General features: G+C 56.4%; 1 protein-coding gene across 2 annotated transcripts in view; it reads right to left on the bottom strand.

Moving 5' to 3' along the window:
* The window catches only part of PADI2 (peptidyl arginine deiminase 2), a 40041-nt gene extending 24331 nt beyond the window's left edge, over positions 1-15710 (bottom strand). The window contains exons 1-3 of one of the 2 annotated variants that reach the window (XM_037045094.1): positions 15522-15710; positions 3278-3461; positions 2245-2317 (exon numbers count right to left, since the gene is read on the bottom strand). In XM_037045094.1, coding sequence (XP_036900989.1) covers positions 2245-2317; positions 3278-3461; positions 15522-15613 — 349 coding nt within the window. In that variant the 5' untranslated portion in view covers positions 15614-15710. Of the gene's footprint in view, positions 1-2244; positions 2318-3277; positions 3462-14642; positions 14825-15521 lie in introns of those variants that run through there. The other variant, XM_037045093.1, reaches the window with a different exon arrangement.
* Between the last annotated feature and the right edge of the window lie 3017 nt (positions 15711-18727).

Here is an 18727-nt window from a genome sequence, read left to right as displayed (position 1 = left end):
CAAATTTCCACCTGGGACCCGGGTGGGACAGGAAACGAAAGTTCAATGAGGCGAGTTCTCCATAAAGCTCTGTCTCCACAATGTGAAGACTGTCTTTCACTCTGAGGTTAGGCCCCGCCTACTTTGTAGGTGTGTGGATGTTGAAAGATGGTGATAATGGAGGACAAATTATTAATGTCTGTTTTGGGGTCAGGCATTAAAGATGTTAATTTTATTATTGTTATTTTTTCGGTGGGGGCAGAATATCTTACTGGTCCATGGAACCTAAATATCTGGAATGAGTGGCAGGTCACTAAATAATTGTCCGGCGAAAGCACCATGGCAGAGCCCTGGAGGGAGGAGCCTGGTAGCTCACCACGGCACATGTGCTATCTTCTGGGGACTCAGCACAAGCTTTGCTGTCTTCTCGGGGTGTGGGGGGGAGTCTGGTCTTGTTACCCTACGGTGCAGTATCTGCCATCTACCCTAAGTCGGCCTTGCTTCTGTGGAATGCCCGTTCTTGGTACAGCCAGCCCTCGGCGATCACCCTCAGTTCCCGGACCTCTGGCCGCTGCCCTTCCTGCTCAAGTCCTCAGGTGTCCCGTCTCTGTGGGATTAGGTTTCCTCAGGGACGGTCACCCGAGACGACTTGGGGGCTCTGTGCGCACGTGAGGTCCACTCCGTGCCAACCCTCAGTTGCGGCTCGGGAGGCTTTGGTTTCCTCTCTGAAGTCCCCCAGGTTGTCCTGGGGACCCGCCCCAGTCTGGGCACCCCCTCAGGTAGAAGGAGGAGTGGGGGGACCAGCAACCAAGCCCTCCGGGAATAAGCTGAGAAGCGGAAGAGCATTGCTGTTGAGCCCATTTGGGCAGCTGTGAGCACCGGGCTGGAGAAGGAGGGGGCTGGCCTGGAACTCGCTGGGTTTGGGGGGGGCAGGGATTTCCCAGACCCCTGGAGGATATGAGAGGTCTGGAGTGACTTGGGGTCTCACAAACCACTTTCCAGGTGTGTGGCCTCTGGCAAGTTTTTCTTTTACTTTTCTTTTCTCCTCACCCAAGAACATGATTATTGATTTTAGAGAGAAGGGGAGGAAGAGAGAGAGAGAAAAAACCCCATCGATTGTCTGTCTCCTGAACAGAGATCAAACCTGCAACCTATGCATGTGCCCTGACTGGGAATCGAACCTGTGATGTTTTGGGATAGGGGGACGACGCCCTACTGACCGAGCCACACCAGCCAGGGCTGTTTTACTTGGTCTGAGCCTTGGTTTTCTCATCTGTAAAATGGGAACAGTAGTAGTGTTTACCCTTGGAACTGTGGTGAGCACAGATTGAGATGCGGCAGGAAGACACCCTCAGAGCACCCAGCACAATCCTGATCACCGAGTAGGTGTTCAACAAAGGGGAGACGTCAGTCTCATTTTCAAAGCATTCAGCATGCAGTCAATACTCAGTAACGGGTAGTTCCCTCCCCCGACCATGTGGCAACTGTCAGCGTTAAACTAAGAATGGATGGACCAATCACCCTCTGGACTATAACCACATTCTATGATTAAACATTTAAAGAAACCATATATACCATTAGCACCTTAACTACAGAAGAGCTGAATGACGGCAGTTTCAGGAGACCACCTCTCTGGGCCTTGCTGAGCCAGCCTGGCTCCGCCAGGGCAGGGAACTGCCGGGTGAGGCAAAGAGCCTGAGGGCCGAGGGTGGGGGTGAGGGGGGAGGGGGGTGAGTAGAAATCATCCTGGGTTCTGCTGTGTGACTATGAACGAGTTCCCTAACCTCTCTGGGCCTCACTGCCCTCACGAGTTAAATGAAGGGCTTGCAGGCGGTGAGTTAAGGACCCAGGCTGCATCTCTGGGCCCAGGAAGCGGAAGGGCGTAGCCAGGACTGGCAGGACAGCACAGCACAAGCTTTCCCCTCACTCTGAGAGGCGAGCTCTTCCCCCGGCGGCAGGGGACAGGTGGGGGAGGAGCAGACTTTGCTCTTTCTTCTTCGTGACCCATGAAGCCCATGACGGGGACCCTGACGTTGGGGTGAGCTGCTTGCAGACCAAGGCACCCCTCCCCCTGCACGCCATCCCCCACCCTGGTAGAGAAGGGCCCGGAGGCGTCTGCGGCATCACCCCGTGGTCCTGCGTTATTCGGAGGAAGCTGCAAGTGCCAGGCCTGCAGCGCTGAAAACAGTCCCAGTGCTACCGAGTGTAGCTGCAGGCCAGTCCCCGGGGGATGAAGGCACCCAGGCTATGGCCTTGTTAACTCACCAATGGCTGTCAGGAAGAGCCCAGCCTGGTTGATGGGGGCGTTCCCCTCCTGCTCATAGTAGTTGACGGTGACCTTGGCAGGAAGGGAAAGAAGAGCAGAGGTCACTTATCACAGGCAGGAAGTTCTGCGGTAGTGACCTTCCCTGCCTTTCACTTCACAGCCTGTCAGGCTTGCTTTCTCCTGATATCTGCACCCTCTCCTCCAGGAAGCACTCCTGGGTTGGTGGGCCACTTCCCCTAGATGATCAGACTAGAAAGGGACTCCCATCCTCACAGAGTGCATCCAGGATGCCAACTGCCTGCTTGTGCCCCTGGGGTACTCTGCCACTTGTGGGGCCCCTACACTGGCCGTGGTGTATGTCTAGCTCCCACCAAGCAGCCAGGCAGCAGGGCTGAGGTTGTTTCCTTTGGATAAAGCCCGTCACTGCTGCGGGGCACCTGAGGTTCACAGTTAGAGAGGGTCCCGGGGAGGAGAGTCTGGCCTTGCCTTTACCACCTGGGCAAATCACTTTGCTGCCCGGGTACCCCGTGCCCCATTTTATACATGGTAAAAACAAGGGCACCTGTGGCTGTAACTTCCAGAGATTCTAATATTTTTCCATTCAGTAGCCCATGATTTAACCTTCCACACAGCCATCATCCCACGGTCTAACGCCGAGCCGCCTTACACAGTAGCCACTCGCCACAGGTGGCTATTGAGCCCTGAAATGTGGCTAGTGCGAACTGAGATGTGCTGTGAGTGTGACACGCACACCAGACCTAGACTGGGTGTAACAAAAGAGTGTAAGCTGTCCCGTTAATAGTTTTTATGTTGACACCATGTCTCTGTGATAATATTTTGATATGTGTCGTTAAGTAAAAGATACTATTAACATTAACTCCATCTGCTTCTTTGTTTTTTTCTCTTTTAATGTGGCTGCTAGAAAACGGAAAATGTTACGCGCGGCTTGATTCTGTTTCCGTGGGACCGCTCTGGTCCAGCCTGCCTGGGTTCCAGCAGGGCCTGCGGGGTGGACTTCCCCAGCTGTGGTACCTTGTCGCTGCTGGCCTCGGTGCTCGCCTCGCTCATGGTGAGTCGAAGTGTGGTGCTGGGTGAGAGAGGCCAGCGCTGTTTGCCGTTGGTGACCACCTCCTCGGCCTGCCCGTCACACACCACCTCCACCTGCACGTGCTCCGAGTGCTTCAGGCTGAAGGTTTGGGCCCCGGCTGGGGCAGCACTGAAGGGAGAGAGGAGAGCAGGTTATGGGGATCCCTGGAGAAGGTGGGACGAGGAGATTCAGGAGGAGGCTCCTGAAAATGGCAAGGCCCCTCCTGGGTTGTCTGGCCTGGGGGGCTCCAAAGGACCTAGCTGTAGTGCAATCACCTGGTAGGGAGGAGGGTGCTTTGTAAACATACAGATTCCTGGGCCAATCATGTACCTACTGAGTCAGACAGTTTGAGGGTGGGGCCCGGGAATCTGTATTCGTAACAAGCTTCCCAGTGTCTCTGATGGGCAACCAGCTTTCAGGACTACGTGGTACCATAGAGGTGGATGACTGAGGCCCAGGCAGAGGGGTGAATTCGCTTCAGAGGCCGCATTCAACCTACACCCTGTCTCCCACCTCCCGTCTGGTGTCTGAGCAGGAGGGCAGGAGGCAGGCACTCCAGGCTGGATTTGCACAGGGTGTGGAGGCTGGAACTTGGATCCTAAAGAGGCCAGGGGTGGGCCCTCAATCTTGGCTCCTTCACAGAGCTCCCTCCTTCCTGCCACAACTTGGAATCCCCTTCTCTGAGAGTCATTCCTTGGGTTTCCACAGTGGTTTTCTTTTGAAATGCAAACACTTTTGGAATTCTTGAAAAGCCCTCAAGATTTCAGGGCACAGAAAAAACAGATTTGATCCCGGTGAGGTGGAGTGAATGTTTGTATTTCCTCAAATTTACATATTCTTATTTATTTTTTTTCACATTTTTCCCCATTGTTCAGGTACAATTTTCTGCCTTTTCCCATCACCCCAGATTCACATATTAAAACCCTAGGGCCCAATGGGATTGTATTTGAAGATAGGGCATTTAGAAGAAACTTAAGGTTAAACAAAGTCATGAGAATGAGGTCCCAATCTGATAAGGTTTGTTGCCTTATAAGACAAGGAAGAGAGAGCGAGCTTTCTCGCCATGTGCAGCGAGGAAGGCCGTGTAAGAAGGCGGCTGGCTGCAAGCCAGGAAGGGCGTCCTCGCCAGAACCTGGCTGCGCTGGCACCCCGACCTCAGACTTCCAGCATCCAGAACTGAGACATAAAAGTCTGCACTTAAGCCACTCAGCCATGATACTTTTTTATAGCAGCTCAAACTGCCTAAAACACTGGCTTAAGGGGAGGCAACAAACAGGAAGGACAAAGAGACTAGGGGACAGAGCGGCCTGAGGCTTGTGGTTTTGCTAATCCAAGTTCTGGCCTGAAGGTTCCCAAAGGCCAAAGAGGGATTAAGGTGGGATTTCAGGGAATCTGGGACTGAGACAGGCACAAGTGTCTGCTTCAAGGGCGTATGGGCTATTTTGACAGCCTGGTGCTCTGGGGTTCCAGAACAGTTCTCCACTGTGGCCGGGCATCCAAATCATTGGGGTGCTGTTTAAACCTTCAGGGTTTATTTTAAGGCTGCAGATTTGTGGCTCCCACCCCGGAGAGTCTGGCTGGCAGGACTGAGGTGCGGCCGGGGCGGCTGAAGATGTGGGCAGGAGCCAGGGTGCAACGAGAGGGTTAGACCGATGCCTCTCCAAGTTCAGCAGCGGCAGCAGCAGCATTACCTAGAGGGCTGGTTAAGACACTGATTGCTGGGCCCCTCTTCAGAGTTTCAGATGTGGTAGGTCTGGGGTGGGGCCTGAGAATTGGCATTCCTACTCGGTTTCTAGGAATCGTCGGAGCTGCTGGTCCAGAGACTAGTGTGAGAACCCCTGGTCCAGACATTCAGCAGTGCTTCCTGGTGGTTAGAGCCCCAGGGAAGCCAAGGCTGTGAGGGTGAAGCCGTAGAGGCCACCACACAGGGTCTCTCTGACCCAGGCCACAGACCACTGGCTTTGGGCCCTTGCAGGGAGAGTGTGTGGGCAGGGACCCAGCAGCCCATGCTCACTGCTGGGAAGGGAGCTCCATAGAGAAGCTCCATCACTACGCAAATCCTCACTCGCCTGCCCCCTTCTGAATGCCCCAGCCTGTCAGGGGAGCACCGGGCTGACCTGAGGCTGTGCACCTGTGGGCGTGGCCTGCTGCCCTGTGTCACATCCATCACCAGGAGTCTAAGCAAAAACCCTGGATTAGGGGCATGTAGGCAGATGAAGCTTGAGCCCCGTTTGCTGTTGAGGGGCTGGGCCGGACAGAGGCGAACCTTTTAGAAGCACCAGGCAGCAGTTCCCAAAGGCAGGTGCAGGCACACACCTGAGATGCTTTTAAGTGGCATGTGGATGCACAATTTAAAAGATGCATGTATTTATTAAACGTGTTATTTTCTTATGGCAATTGTAAAGACCTGCCATTTATGGCAATGCTGTAAGATCTCCATTTAAAACAAAGTTAGAAGGAACATGTGAATTGGTTTAAAGAACAGTGTTAATAGTACTGTAGGGGAAATAAGGTTTGGGTAAAAATCATAAGAGCTGGGAAACATTCCTCTAGTGTAAGTCCCGGCTTTGACCGTCAACTTGCTGGGTGGCCTCGAGCAAGGCACTTCTGCTCTGTCTGTTTCATCAGGTGCCACATGGGAGGCTGGGAGCAGGTCAGAGGTGGCTGGAGTCCAGAGAGAGCAGAGGGGGCAGGTCCCTGGCTAAGGGGTGGGGAGGAGGTGCCCAAAAGCTGTATCCCCACTTCAGCTAGAGCCACTGTTATTTCAACTGGTTTTATATATTGGGTTCTGCATACAATTTGATTTAGAAAAAAATGCTTTACAAACTCACAGCGCGGGCTGACCGCTTACGACCATGGCTCCGACGATAGTGCTGCAAGGGATGCCTGCTGCTGACCTCCTTCCTCCCCACCAGTGAGAAACTGGGGGAGGCCCCGAGGCTCAGGGGGTTAATGCCTGGGCCACATGAAAGCTCCAGGGCCCCACACCCTCCTACGACCCAGCACCAGCCCTGGTTGGAGCTGAGCAAACAACTATTCTTGGAACGGCCCCGGCAGAAGCAACAAAGTCACCCATTGTCTCAGACGGATCCTCCCCTCCCCTGGAAGAACCTCTTGGAAGGCAGGGGCTGTGGGCACCTCTCTTGTCCCTGGAGGCTGCAGGGAGGGGTCCAGGGACAGTATCGAGGGCGAGCGAGTGGGGGTGTTGGAGGTGACGGTGATCTCCTTATGGGAAAGAGGCAAAGATAAAGATGGTGTGGATGGAAGGACAGGCTGCAGTTCCCGGGGCCACGTCTGCTCTGCCCACCACTGTGTCCCAGCACCTAGCCTACGGCCACGCTCTATCCACACTTGGTGAATAAATGAACTAATGAAGCCACTCTTCTTGGCTTCCCACACTCTATTACTAGAATAATAAAAAAAAATCAGGTCACTTGCCTGATTGAAATTATTCTGTGGCTCCTCAGTGCCTACCCACACAATGAAACCCAAACTCTTTAGCCCAGCGTTCACTCAGCGGCATTTAACCACTGCGTCTCGACTGGACTCTCCAGCCTCATGTTCTGCAACTCCTTCCAACCTTTCAACACCTTGCATTGTCTGACTCACCGTGCATTTTGCACATGCTGTTCCTTCTACTTGTAATACTTTTCCCTGACTTCTCTGTCTGGTGACGCAACTCAGTTGATTTGTCCCCATGTTTACTTTCCCTTGTGGCGGGTAGCTCATTGGAGGTAGGGGCTGTCTTTTCTCTCTGTTTCAGCACCTGGCCCAGAACAGGCACAGAGTAAATGTAAATATTTGCTGCAGGATGGGCTGGAAGAAGGAGGGCTTACTTCTGCCGTTAGTCACTCACTACGTGCCAGGCACGGCTCTAGGTGCTGGGAGTAGGTGGGCGAGAAATGTATTTCCTGGACACATGGAGCATATATTCTGGTGGAAGAGGAAGACTTTCAACGAACGACACAGTTAACTGTGTGCGTACAGCTGGGAATGGCTGTAAAGGAGGGGTACGGTGTGCCATGAGGTTCTGGTCGGGGAGTCAAGGGAGGGTCCCTGGAGGAAGCAGCATTTGAGCTAAGATCTAAAGTTTCTGCTCTGAAGGACAGACCAGAGTTCATTAGATTGGTGTTTCTTAAATCTGTGTGTGTGTCAGCATCACCTGGAGACGCTGATGCTGCTGGTCTGGGGGCCACTGTTAGAGAAACTGTGAGAGAGAAAGCAGGGCAGAGATCTCCAGGCAGCAAGGACAGCTGGGGGGACGACCTGAGGTGGACGTTTGCCCAGCACGTTGGAGACACTGGGAGGAGGTCTGTGTGGCTGGAGTTGGTGGGTGAGGGGGAGGGGTCTGTGGGAGGAGAGGGCCGGGTCACGGCCTTCTCCCTGACAGCATAGAAGCTTCAAAGCAGGGAGGCGTGGTCGTGTCTACGCTGCAGACAGATGACCCAGGGGGCAGGGTGGGGAACAGATTTCAGGAGAGCAAATCTGGGAGAGGGGGGACCAGCAAGAAAGTGATTGCAGCTGTCCCCATGAGTGATAAAGGTGACCTGGGACCTGGTGGTGGCCGTGGAAACGGAGAGGAAATGGCCAGGAAATGGCCGTGTGGTCGGAGTCAGAGGGTCTTTGAGCAAGACTGGCAGTCAGCCTCAGGTGTAGAAGAGGGACGTTCACGGAGCCCAACCCTAGGGAATCCTGGGCTTTGTGACTTCACAACTGCCCGACCCACTGATGCTGGGGAGCTATCCGGTCTCGGTGGCTTTCATTCAGTCAGTGGGGAGCGTCCCCAGTGTGGCCCTGCAGAGCTGGGGCAGCTGACTCTGCCCTGGGCCAGAGGGCATGACAGGCCTACTCCTCACTGGCATCTGTCCCTTTCAGTTTGCCCACCGGCTCTGAGCCTCGTTAATAGCAGGCGGGCTCCACCGCGCAGCGACCCCAGCTTGGGTGCCTGAGCGCGGGGATATCCTGTCCCCGGCTCTTTGCAGGAGTCCAGGGGAGGGGGCGTCAGGGGTGCCGGCCTGGCATGCAGCGTCAGGTGGGCATCCTAACAGTGAGGAAAAGGGGAGGGAAGCCAGGCCTCACTATTGGCATGGTGGTGGCTGCTTCTAGACACGGGTCGGTGCGGGCAACCGTGGTGTCTGCCTTCGGCCAGCCTCCTTCCCTGCTTGGTAACCCCAGCAGCCTTTCGCACTGGGCACTGGCGCCTCCTCTGCCCGGGGTCCTCTGCTAAGGAAGAAACGATGTAACTAACCTATGGGCGCTCTCTTCTCAGACACCTTCGATGACTCCCTACTGCCTAGAGACCAAAGTCTATTGCCTGAGCCTGGCATTCAGAGCCCTGCCTGAGCTTACTGGCTCTCTAGCCTTATCTTTCAGGACACTGAAACTGTGCCCTTGCAGTCCCCATGTGTCCCAGTTTTCCTGCTGGGTACACTTGCTCCTGCATAGCATGTCCTGGTCACACTGAGAACCCCTGTCCATGCTTCGTCTTGGCTGCCACCTCTTCCAGGAAGTCTTCCCTGATTCTATCAGTCAGGGACTCATCTTTCCCTCTCTTTGCTGGTGCCTCAAACAACACTCAAAAATTGTTCCACGTTTCTCTCCCATGAGCATTATGAACTCTTTGAGGGCATATCTCATTATTATTTGTCTTAATAACATATAGCCAACCCAATACTAACTCATGATAACTACGTATGAGTATTTTTTAGGTGCCAGGCCCTGAGCCAAGCCCGTGGTCCACACGATCTCAGTCCATCCTTTCAACAACCCCACGAGGCCTGTATTAATGTTGTCCCATTTCACAGGTGAGCACATTGAGGGCAAACACTTGCTCCACGCGTCTCGGGGACAGTAATGGCAGAGTATGAGGTGAGCTTCGGGCCTAGCTGCTCCGTCCCTGGGAGAGGATCCATGCGTTACAGTGCTCACTAAAGGTGCTCTGGGAAGGGACACCTGGTGACTGAGTGGCAAGCCTGGCTCAGGAGAGGATCAAATGAGAAGCTCCTAGGAACCTTGAGAACCCTCTACTTATTTCTCAGGTGGGGTCAGAGGCCCAGGAAGGGGACAGCAAAGGTGGGCTGTGGCTCTGGGCTCTTGGGTGAACAACTGAGGCTTGGATCAGTCAAAATTCCTGGGCACAGGGTCAGGCATGGCTGGACAGGAGGGAGCTGCCTGTGAAAACTGGCCTCCCCTGAAGTCTAAACAGGTGTGCCTGCCCAGCTGGGGGGTGGGCATGGGGGTGAGCCCCTGCCACTGAGCTCCCTTCATGGCTCAGGGCCCCGGCCGTGCAGGAGGCTGTGGGCTCCAACCACAGGGGGCCTGCGCCTCCTTAGAGCCTCCCCACTCTCTGAGAGTTGGCTTGGAACCCGAGCAGCTCCTGGCAATGCCTCTTTTAAGGGCGAGGGTTCTGGATGCTATTTTAATTTATGGGACCACCTGACCTGGCTTGATTCCTTCTACCATCAGTCTCTCAGGAGCAAGTGCTGCTCTGGCCAAGTTTGGCCACATGCCCTTGACCTTCTACTGGTCGGCCCATCCAACAGTGCCTGTCCCTGAGGCTGGGGGCAGAGAGCTCAGTCCAATGATATGCCAGTCCACACGTCTTTCATTCATTCACGCAACCAAGAAGCCCTGTGTTGACTCGAGGGCCGAGGGGCACGGGAACAGGAAGGTAGTGACATGGACGAGGACACCCCTAAAGCACAAGTCCCCAAAGGCAGCCTGGCTGGCAGTGCAATCAGGGGCCTGGGCTCTGTGCGGCCATTGTTTGCCAGCTGTGTCACCTCGGACAAACATTCCTTACCTCAGTTTCCCCAACTTCAAAAGGGGGCCAGTAATAGTGCCTGACTCATTAAGTTGCTGTGAGGTTAAAACACATGTAAATCATTGAATACACATGAGAAGAATACAAAAGGTGCTGAGAAGGCGACCTGGTACAAAAGAGGTATTAAATAAGTGTAAAAAAACCCAGTAATGAAGGAGAGAGTGACTGGAGCTCCAGAGGGGGCACCATGAAATGCTGGTGCGGGTGACATTTGGGCTGAGACTTGGTGGGTGAATGTCAGGCTTGTGGAGTCTGGGGGTCAGTGCTCCAGGTGGAGGGGACAGTACCTGCAAAGGCACCGAGGCAGGAATGAGCATGGCGCACTCAAGGGCTAGCAGCATCCCGAAGCCAATGGACTGGAGTGGGATTTGTACAGAGGAGTCAGCAGGAGAAACATCGGTGAGGTGGGGCCCGGCCCTCGATGGGAGGGGGAGGTCACAGTGCCCCAAGGCCCCATTGCTTCAGACTGGATTGTGGACCCTCCCTGGCCTCTGTCCTAAGCATGCTTTCTATAACACGCACCAACCGACAGAGGGAGGAAAGTCTGGGAGTGAGTCGAGGACACGAGATGTGTCTGTACCACTCCAGGCTTCCCCAGGATTTTACTGGGCCAGCATCTAGGAACTTCTGCCCTGGTGCCCTCTCCCATCCCTGCCAGAGAGCGAGGGGCAAGGCCCTGATGAGAAAAATGACTGGTCAGCCCTGTTTTGGAGTTTCATGGGGAAGAGGGTGGGGATCACCCCCACCTCCCGCTTCACGGGCTTGTCATGGGGTGGAATGTAGCCAGGATCTGACCCTGCAGAGGCAAGGGCCCATTGTTAACACCTCTGCCCTGAAGCTCCAGCAGACCTCAGGATACAGGTCCTGCCTTCTCTCCGCCAGGGTCGGGGGGACACCAGCCCCATCAGGAACTCTCACCCGCCTGGACAGATGGAGCAGCTGTCCAGTCTCTCCCAACTCTATGGGTGGTGACCCTGGCTCCAGGGAAGGGACAACATCTGTCACCAGAGGGGAGGTGAAACCAACCTTGGACACCACTCACTTTGTGCCCCCCTCCAGCTTCCAGCCAGAATCAGATGGGGACCCAGGCTGGTCCCAGTGGAGAAGCGACTGCCAGGGAAAGAGATCACGGTGGGGATTGTGTGGACAGGGCGTACATGTGCCAGACTGAGATAAATACTCACGAGAGTAGAAGGGGACAGCTTGTATCCTGAGCAACTATCTCAACGTAAATCTCCAGATCAAGACCGTACTTCCCCTTCCTGTTCATCTCCCCACTTGCAGGAGGCCAGTGCCCAGAACGTGGCTGGGTCAGGGCCCCCATCCCCAAAGGGCCAGGGCTGCTGGGAGCAGGTGGGCGGACCCTGTCTAGGGTCTGCTGGGGATGAGGAAGGCGAGGCCCCTGCTGCGTCTGGAGGGGAGGGAAGCCGTGTATGCATTGCAGGAGAGCGGGGCCAGGGCCCTTGGGAAAGGGAGTGGGTGCTGAGTGAAGCCTGTCCAGTCACCTCTGTGACTCAGAAGGAGCGAAGGGACAAGATACCAGTCCCTAACTAACTGGGTCCAGGACCTATCAGGCCTCATCCCTCGACGTCTCTTCGAAGACCCTGGGGGGCATCACATGGGGTCTTGAGTAAGGGATGGACACAGTGGGAGGTGGAGGGTCAAAGGGAGGTGGGTGACATCCCCGGGTACAGGTCACAGCCCAGGTGGAGGGTGGAAGAGAGGCCGAGGGTCATCCAGTCCAACCTGCTGGCTTTAGGGTCACACAGGATAGAGTGGAGGTTGGACCTGAGTCCCCTGTGAGGGAGGGCAAGTGGCTTCCTCTCTGAGCTTTGCTTTCCTCACCTATGAAATGGTGGGTCCCAGCAGGACCTCCAGGTCCATGGAGAGAAGACCGGCAATGACGTATTCGGTTCACGAGGGCGCATTGCTCTCTCCCACGATTATGAAGACTGACAGGAGCCCCCAGCGTGGCCGATATTAGGATCCACGCCAGCACTAAGAGCCTAGTCTCCTGAGTTCTGGGAGGGGCTTCCTTCGACTACACCACTGGTTCTCAACTGGAGGTGATTTCTGTCCTCCTGCCAGGGACCGCTGTCATTATCTGGAGACTTTTCTGGTTGTTACAACCGGGGACCGCTACCAGCATCTTGGGGTTAAAGCCAGGGATGCTGCTAAACATCTGGCAATGCCCAGGCCAGCCCTTGCGACACAGAATCATCTGGCCCACAGTGCAATGGCACCGAGGACCAAAAGCCCCTGCAGTTTGGTACAGGGGTCACCAGCTGCCGGGGCCGCGGAGCATCAGAACCTCGGTCATCGCCGCTCACTGAGACCTGCTGTGAGTATAAACACCCACTGCGTTTCAAAGCCTTACTATGAAAAAGAGGATGTAGAAAACCCAGTAAAATGGTCATAATGATTCTGAGTTGAAGAGCTAGTAACTTGGATATATTGGGTTAAATAAAATATATGACTAAAATTAATGTCACCTGTTTATTTCAACCTTAAAAACATGGCTGCTGGAAACCTGCAAATGACATGTGGCTCTGGTGGCAGCCTGCGCTCTGTTTTGGTTGGACAGTGATGGGCTAGACCGAGTTTCTCTTCTCAGGGGTGAGGCAGAGTCTTCAGTGAAGTGCAAATCAGGTGTGTGGGTCATTGTGGCTATGACTGGTTTCTTGAGAAAGGACAGGGGATTGTCACACCTCTGCCCCCTGCTAGATGGGAGATGACACCTTCCCACACTCCCTGCCCCCAGTTGGACTGGGCCTCTCTCTGCCAGGGCAGAGGGAGGGCAGGGGGCCTGGAGGTGCCCCCCTTCTTTACTCCCCACCCCCTGCCAGCCATTCAGGCTGAGCCCAGTGAATAAACAGGCGGGTATGGTGACAGCAGAGGCTTAGAGACTTGAGCGTCCTGGCTCCTGGCCAGCTCCCTAGCAGTGCCCAGTTTAGGATGGGATGAGAGGGTGGGTGGGGGAAGAAGGGAAACTCTCAGGCCACCGAAGACTGGGGCGCACATCACTGCTGTGTTATGACCCTAAGACACCACCCCTGGGGTTTACAGGTGGGGCACTGAGGCCAGGGGCAGATGAGTGCAGAGGTTCCTGGTCTGCTGTGACCCTGCCGGCCAGCCCTTTGCCCCTGGGGAAGGAGCCTGGGGCTTGACGGTATCCTCGTGGTGGTCAATGCCTGCTGAGGAGGTGGCAGGAGAATGGCTGGGCAGCGTGGCCAGGGCCACTGAAGGGGACAGAGAGAACAGGCTGGGGAGGGAGTGTGGGGAGACACAGGGATGCTGTGTGGTGGGGGGGGCCGAGTGAGGTAGGGTGCTCCAGGTGACGAGTTGGGAGCAATAAGCCACATTGTCACCTCCAGCACCGCTCAAAGCACAGAGAAGGGTACCAACCCAAAGCTATCTGCACGGCACCATCCACCCTGCCCCAGTCCCACACGCTCCCTCCTCTCAGTGCAGACCCCTCCTCTCTGGCAATGGGGAACATTCCAAATTCTCGGATAGAAGGCTGCATGGCCCTGCCCTGGACTCTGCTGCCCCATTCACATCAGTCACTCCTCCACATGGCCAGCCCCTCGCACTGTAGGGAGGTGGCTCTCCAAATTGGACTTGGCTGCTTCTTGGGAGCTGGGAGTAGTGCTGGGGCCCTGATCTCAATCCCCCCAGCCACATTCTCTGCCTCAGAAATCCTGCACCCCACCAAGTTCATGGACAGAAGGTGGGGAAATGGTCCTGAATAAGGGGCACTCTTTGGACGAAGATCCCACCTCTGCACCGTACCCTCAGCCCCCAGCCGGGGGCTGCAAGGTCCCTCCCTGACCCCAGGGTGAAGTCAAGGGAAGGCATTTGGGGACAAGGCACTCACAGCCAGTGTCTGGGGACGGGTAACCACTAGCAGCCCCCACAGGGTGAAATCGGAGCCTGAGCAACCCCCGGGGCCAAATTCCACCCCCAGGCAGCTTCCCAGCAAATTCTGGACAAGCTCAGCTGATCTGGAAGTGGGGTGAGGGGCTGGGCAAGGGTGGGTGGGAGGTGAACCAGGAGGGGCTAGGGGGAAGGGGAGAGCATAAGGGAGAATGGTGGGTCTGAGGGCAGGGTGGGGAAATGAAAGGGGAGAGGATGGCGGGGAAGAGGAGGGGTGCTGAGGTTGCCCTGGAAGCTGGAGAGGATTAGGCGGTGGGAAGACTGTGGTGCAGGGGAGGGGGTCTGGGAAAGAGGCGGTGAGGGAGCTAGGGCTGTGTTAGGGTGTCTGGGAGCGTCTCAGGATTTCGGGGAGGCTGACACAAGGTTTGGGGCTGTCTGGTTTCCGGGTGAGGTTCTTTGATTTCTGGGAGCGGGATGCAGGGCAACTCGGGCTGGAGCAAGGCTGTCCGCGTCCCTGAGTCCCAGGAGGGTCTCGGGACGTCTGGGGCGGAGATCTCCAGCCCGCCTCGCTTCCGGGGTGGGTGTCGATTCGACGCCGAGGTCCTGCTCACCTGTAGACGTCGATCCAGAGGTGCGTGCCCAGCACGTACACCGCCTTGACGCGGCTCCCATACAGCAGTCGCACCGTCCGATCGCGCAGCATCTTTCCCGCAGCGCCAGCGCTTGCTCGTCCAGATCGGCCTGAAGCACCTGCAGCAGGTGAGCGTGCTGCAGCCCGCACGGCCGCTGCCTGACGCACCCTTATTCGGGCGCCGGTGGGCGTGGCGTGGGCGGGGCTGCCTGCCGGGTCCCATCTCAGTAGGCTGATGGCCTGTCTTTTAAATATGACCACGCCCTAAACTCTTCAGCGCCCCCCTCTGGTTGCATTGCGATTCAGCAGAGGCCTTTCCTTGGTTGACTTGTTCATTCATTCATTCAACATATTTTCATTGGGCTCCCAGGGGTCGGGAGCCAGGACGCAGTGCTAGTAATCTCCTCCAGGTGCCCTCAGCCTTGAGGGATAGATAATGCNAAGGAGGGGCATAAGGGAGAATGGTGGGTCTGAGGGCAGGGTGGGGAAATGAAAGGGGAGAGGATGGCGGGGAAGAGGAGGGGTGCTGAGGTTGCCCTGGGAGCTGGAGAGGGTTAGGCGGTGGGAAGACTGGGGTGGAGGGGAGGGGGTCTGGGAAAGAGGCGGTGAGGGAGCTAGGGCTGTGTTAGGGTGTCTGGGAGCGTCTCAGGATTTCGGGGAGGCTGACAAAAGGTTTGGGGCTGTCTGGTTTCCGGGTGAGGTTCTTTGATTTCTGGGAGCGGGATGCAGGGCAACTCGGGCTGGAGCTGGCTGTCCCCGTCCCCGAGTCCCAGGAGGGTCTCGGGACGTCTGGGGCGGAGATCTCCAGCCCGCCTCGCTTCCGGGGTGGGTGTCAATTCGACGCCGAGGTCCTGCTCACCTGTAGACGTCGATCCAGAGGTGCGTGCCCAGCACGTACACCGCCTTGACGCGGCTCCCGTACAGCAGTCGCACCGTCCGATCGCGCAGCATCTTTCCCGCAGCGCCAGCGCTTGCTCGTCCAGATCGGCCTGAAGCACCTGCAGCAGGTGAGCGTGCTGCAGCCCGCACGGGCCGCTGCCTGACGCACCCTTATTCGGGCGCCGGTGGGCGGGGCGTGGGCGGGACTGCCTGCCGGGTCCCATCTCAGTAGGCTGATGGCCTGTCTTTTAAATATGACCACGCCCTCAACTCTTCAGCGCCCCCCTCTGGTTGCGTTGCGATTCAGCAGAGGCCTTTCCTTGGTTGACTTGTTCATTCATTCATTCAACATATTTTCAGTGGGCTCCCAGGGGTCGGGAGCCAGGACGCAGTACCAGTAATCTCCTCCAGGTGCCCCCAGCCTTGAGGGATAGATAATGCAAATGCTCATTGTTACAGGACAGGAGGTAGTGGGAACCCAGAGAGAGTGGGGGCTCTAACCTAGCCTGGGGTCGGAGACCTGAGCCTTTTTTAAGGAGGCATTTGCAAACTAAGGAAGGGGAGAGAGGAAGCTGCCTGAGTAGACGCAGGAAGCCAGATACAGCTAACACCGCTCTCCATCCCCCAATCAGATCGGTGTTACCAAAGGGAGATTGGGGAGTGGGAACCCAGCAGCCTAGATGGCCACAATGCCAAGCCAAGGCATGAGAGGGTGAGCGACGGGAACCTTGGCTTGGCTTCCTCAGAGAGGAGTGGTCAGGGGTGGAAGTGAAAGGGGCCGCTCTGGCTGCTGTGAATGGAGGTGCCCCTGCAGGGGGTCAATGAAGATCCCAGCTGGGGCTTTGTGAGGGGCTGGAGAGGGTGGGGGTGATCAGACCAGTGTTTGTGAGCTGAAATATGGATGCTCCAGGGGAGGGACAGTGAGGGGGCACCGTTCTGGCCTGCGTCGCTGGGCAAAGGAGGGTGCCAGCGGGTGCCACTGCGGACATCAGTTTGTCTTCCAGAGGCTGAGGTGCAGGACGACGTCCAGGCGGGGCCTGAGCCAGCCTTACCCCTAGCCCTGACCATTCCCTCTCTGAAGCCAAGTCAGGGCCTGTTCGGATAATTCAGCCATGTTGTGAGTAAGTGGTCCCTGCTGGGGACAGGCACTGGGATGCGGGGTTGAGTGGGCAGAGGCTAGAAGAGGGAAGGAGCAGGTTGGAAGTGATGAATGTTTGAGAAGCTCTGCTGGGGGGATGGGAGCCCTAAAGGGTTGAGGCTCAGAAGTGGGAAGAGCTGACACACCCCTGACTCCAGTGGCCTCCTCCAGGGGCCCGAGTCAGGAGATGGTGAAGAGCCCAGCTGCTCATGGGTGGCCAGGATCTGGGAGGAATGTGGGTGGGGAAGGGGGGAAGCTGAGTTGAGCTAGGGGGACACCTGCCCCAAAAGGCATACAGACCCAGGGAGGTGTTGGTAATTGCTGATTGGCTCCTGGTTGCGATGGAGTGCATCAGCCAATGAGGAGACGGCCAGCCAGTGGCCACCTGTCAAAAAGGAAAAAGACGGTACAGCTTAGAGCTGACTTTGAGGCCCCTGCGGTGGCCGCTGCTCTGCCAGGAATTATTTTTGAGCCCCTACCATGTGGCAGATTCGGGGCATATGCCAGGGTTCCCACAACACCCTTATTCCACCCTCTGGGAAAGTGGGGCCCAGAGTCAGAGTGGAATCCTGCCTATTGCACCCACCCAGGGAAGGTCACAGCGGGCGCAGGGCAGTGATGAGGACAGGGGATTGGCAGGAGGGAAGGAACAAAAGTAAGCCTTACTGCATTCTCTGTCTGAGCCTCACACTCTTCCGGGAGCGGTTTTCACGTGTCAGAATGAGATCATTACACCCCCCAATAACCCCGCCATGTTACAGATGAAGAGGGGGAGCTGAAGAAAGGGTAAAGAGTGACCTCAGGCCTATAGTTCCTAAGAGTGGCAGAGCCAGGGTAGGAACTTGCATGGCCCTGGGGTGGGCTGGATGAGGGAGGGGGACAAAGAACAGAGGGGGAATGTTGTCTCTTGATGGGTAGATGAGGCGGTTCTAGACCCAGCCCTGCCTTTGGGGAGCCTTTGGACAACTCGCCCTGCCATTCGCAGCCCTCCACCCAGATGAAGGAACCACTGGTCTCTCGGTATGGATGTAGGGGTGACCTTAAATGAGACGATGTACGGAAACCGCCAGTGCAGTGTCTGGGACAAAGGGAGAGCTCAAAAAATGAAATTCCCTCTCTTTTACAGCCCAGCCTGGACTGCTGCCCCACACTCAGGGCTCCTGCCTGGGCTCCGGCCGCAGAGTCGAGCTGTAGGGCTTTGCGGGTGTGGCAGGAGCCTCCTGGGGCCAAGGGTTTAAAATAGCTGAAGTGGTCACAGCTGTCAGTGGATTCAGGGCCGGAGGTCTCAGGCATCTTGGCGGCTTCCTCCTGCTGCCTTGGGGCCCGGAAGAGACCCAAGGCATCTCCTTGTGCCTTTTGGGAAATACCAGCGAAAGGCAGGCTTAGCTCAGGCAGGTTCCTGGCACTGACCTGCACCTCAAGCCCCCAACTCTGGCTCCAGCCAAGCACGTGACTAGAGGGCCTGGGCTGGGAAGGGCTCTTTGGAGCTGTTCCCCCGCTCTGGTCCTTTCTGGGGGGTCTCTCTGGGCCAGGCCTTGGGGGAACCTGGAGGGTGACTCCGACACCCCACGGGCCTGCCTGGCGGAGTGTGACAGCTCACCGATGGGGTCATGTGAGCAAGATTTAAAAACAGAGACACACACTGATCTTTGTGGAAAGATTTTAAAAAATCTCATTGCCCGTGACCATGGGACCAGCGATGACCACTGGTAACATTTTTGAGTGTGACCTGGCAGCGGCCGCCCAGAGACGTCCACGCTGCTCCCGGCGGCCGCGCTCGCTGAGCCCTGGGCTGTGCCAGGACTGCTCGCAGGCTTCGCGCCTCTGAGCTCACTTAATCCGCCCGACACGCCTATGAGGTGGGAGCTATTATTATCCCCAATTTGTGCGGAGACATCGGCCAGCCTGGTGGTAACGAGCTTACATGGTCTTTGGACTTGGCCAACCTGGGGGCGAGTCTAGCTCTGCCCTTCACTGGCTGGGGGGCTCCACTCCTTCTTCCACGTGGGAGACACAGTTGTCCCCCTTTATCCATGGTGGACATGTCC

The sequence above is a fragment of the Sturnira hondurensis genome, unplaced genomic scaffold, assembly GCF_014824575.4.
Source record: "Sturnira hondurensis isolate 20B ecotype Veracruz unplaced genomic scaffold, ASM1482457v3 Scaffold0004257, whole genome shotgun sequence".
Classification (NCBI taxonomy): Eukaryota; Metazoa; Chordata; class Mammalia; order Chiroptera; family Phyllostomidae; genus Sturnira; species Sturnira hondurensis.
The sequence above is the reverse complement of the archived record's forward strand: the minus strand, read 5'-3'. Positions and strand labels throughout refer to the sequence as shown.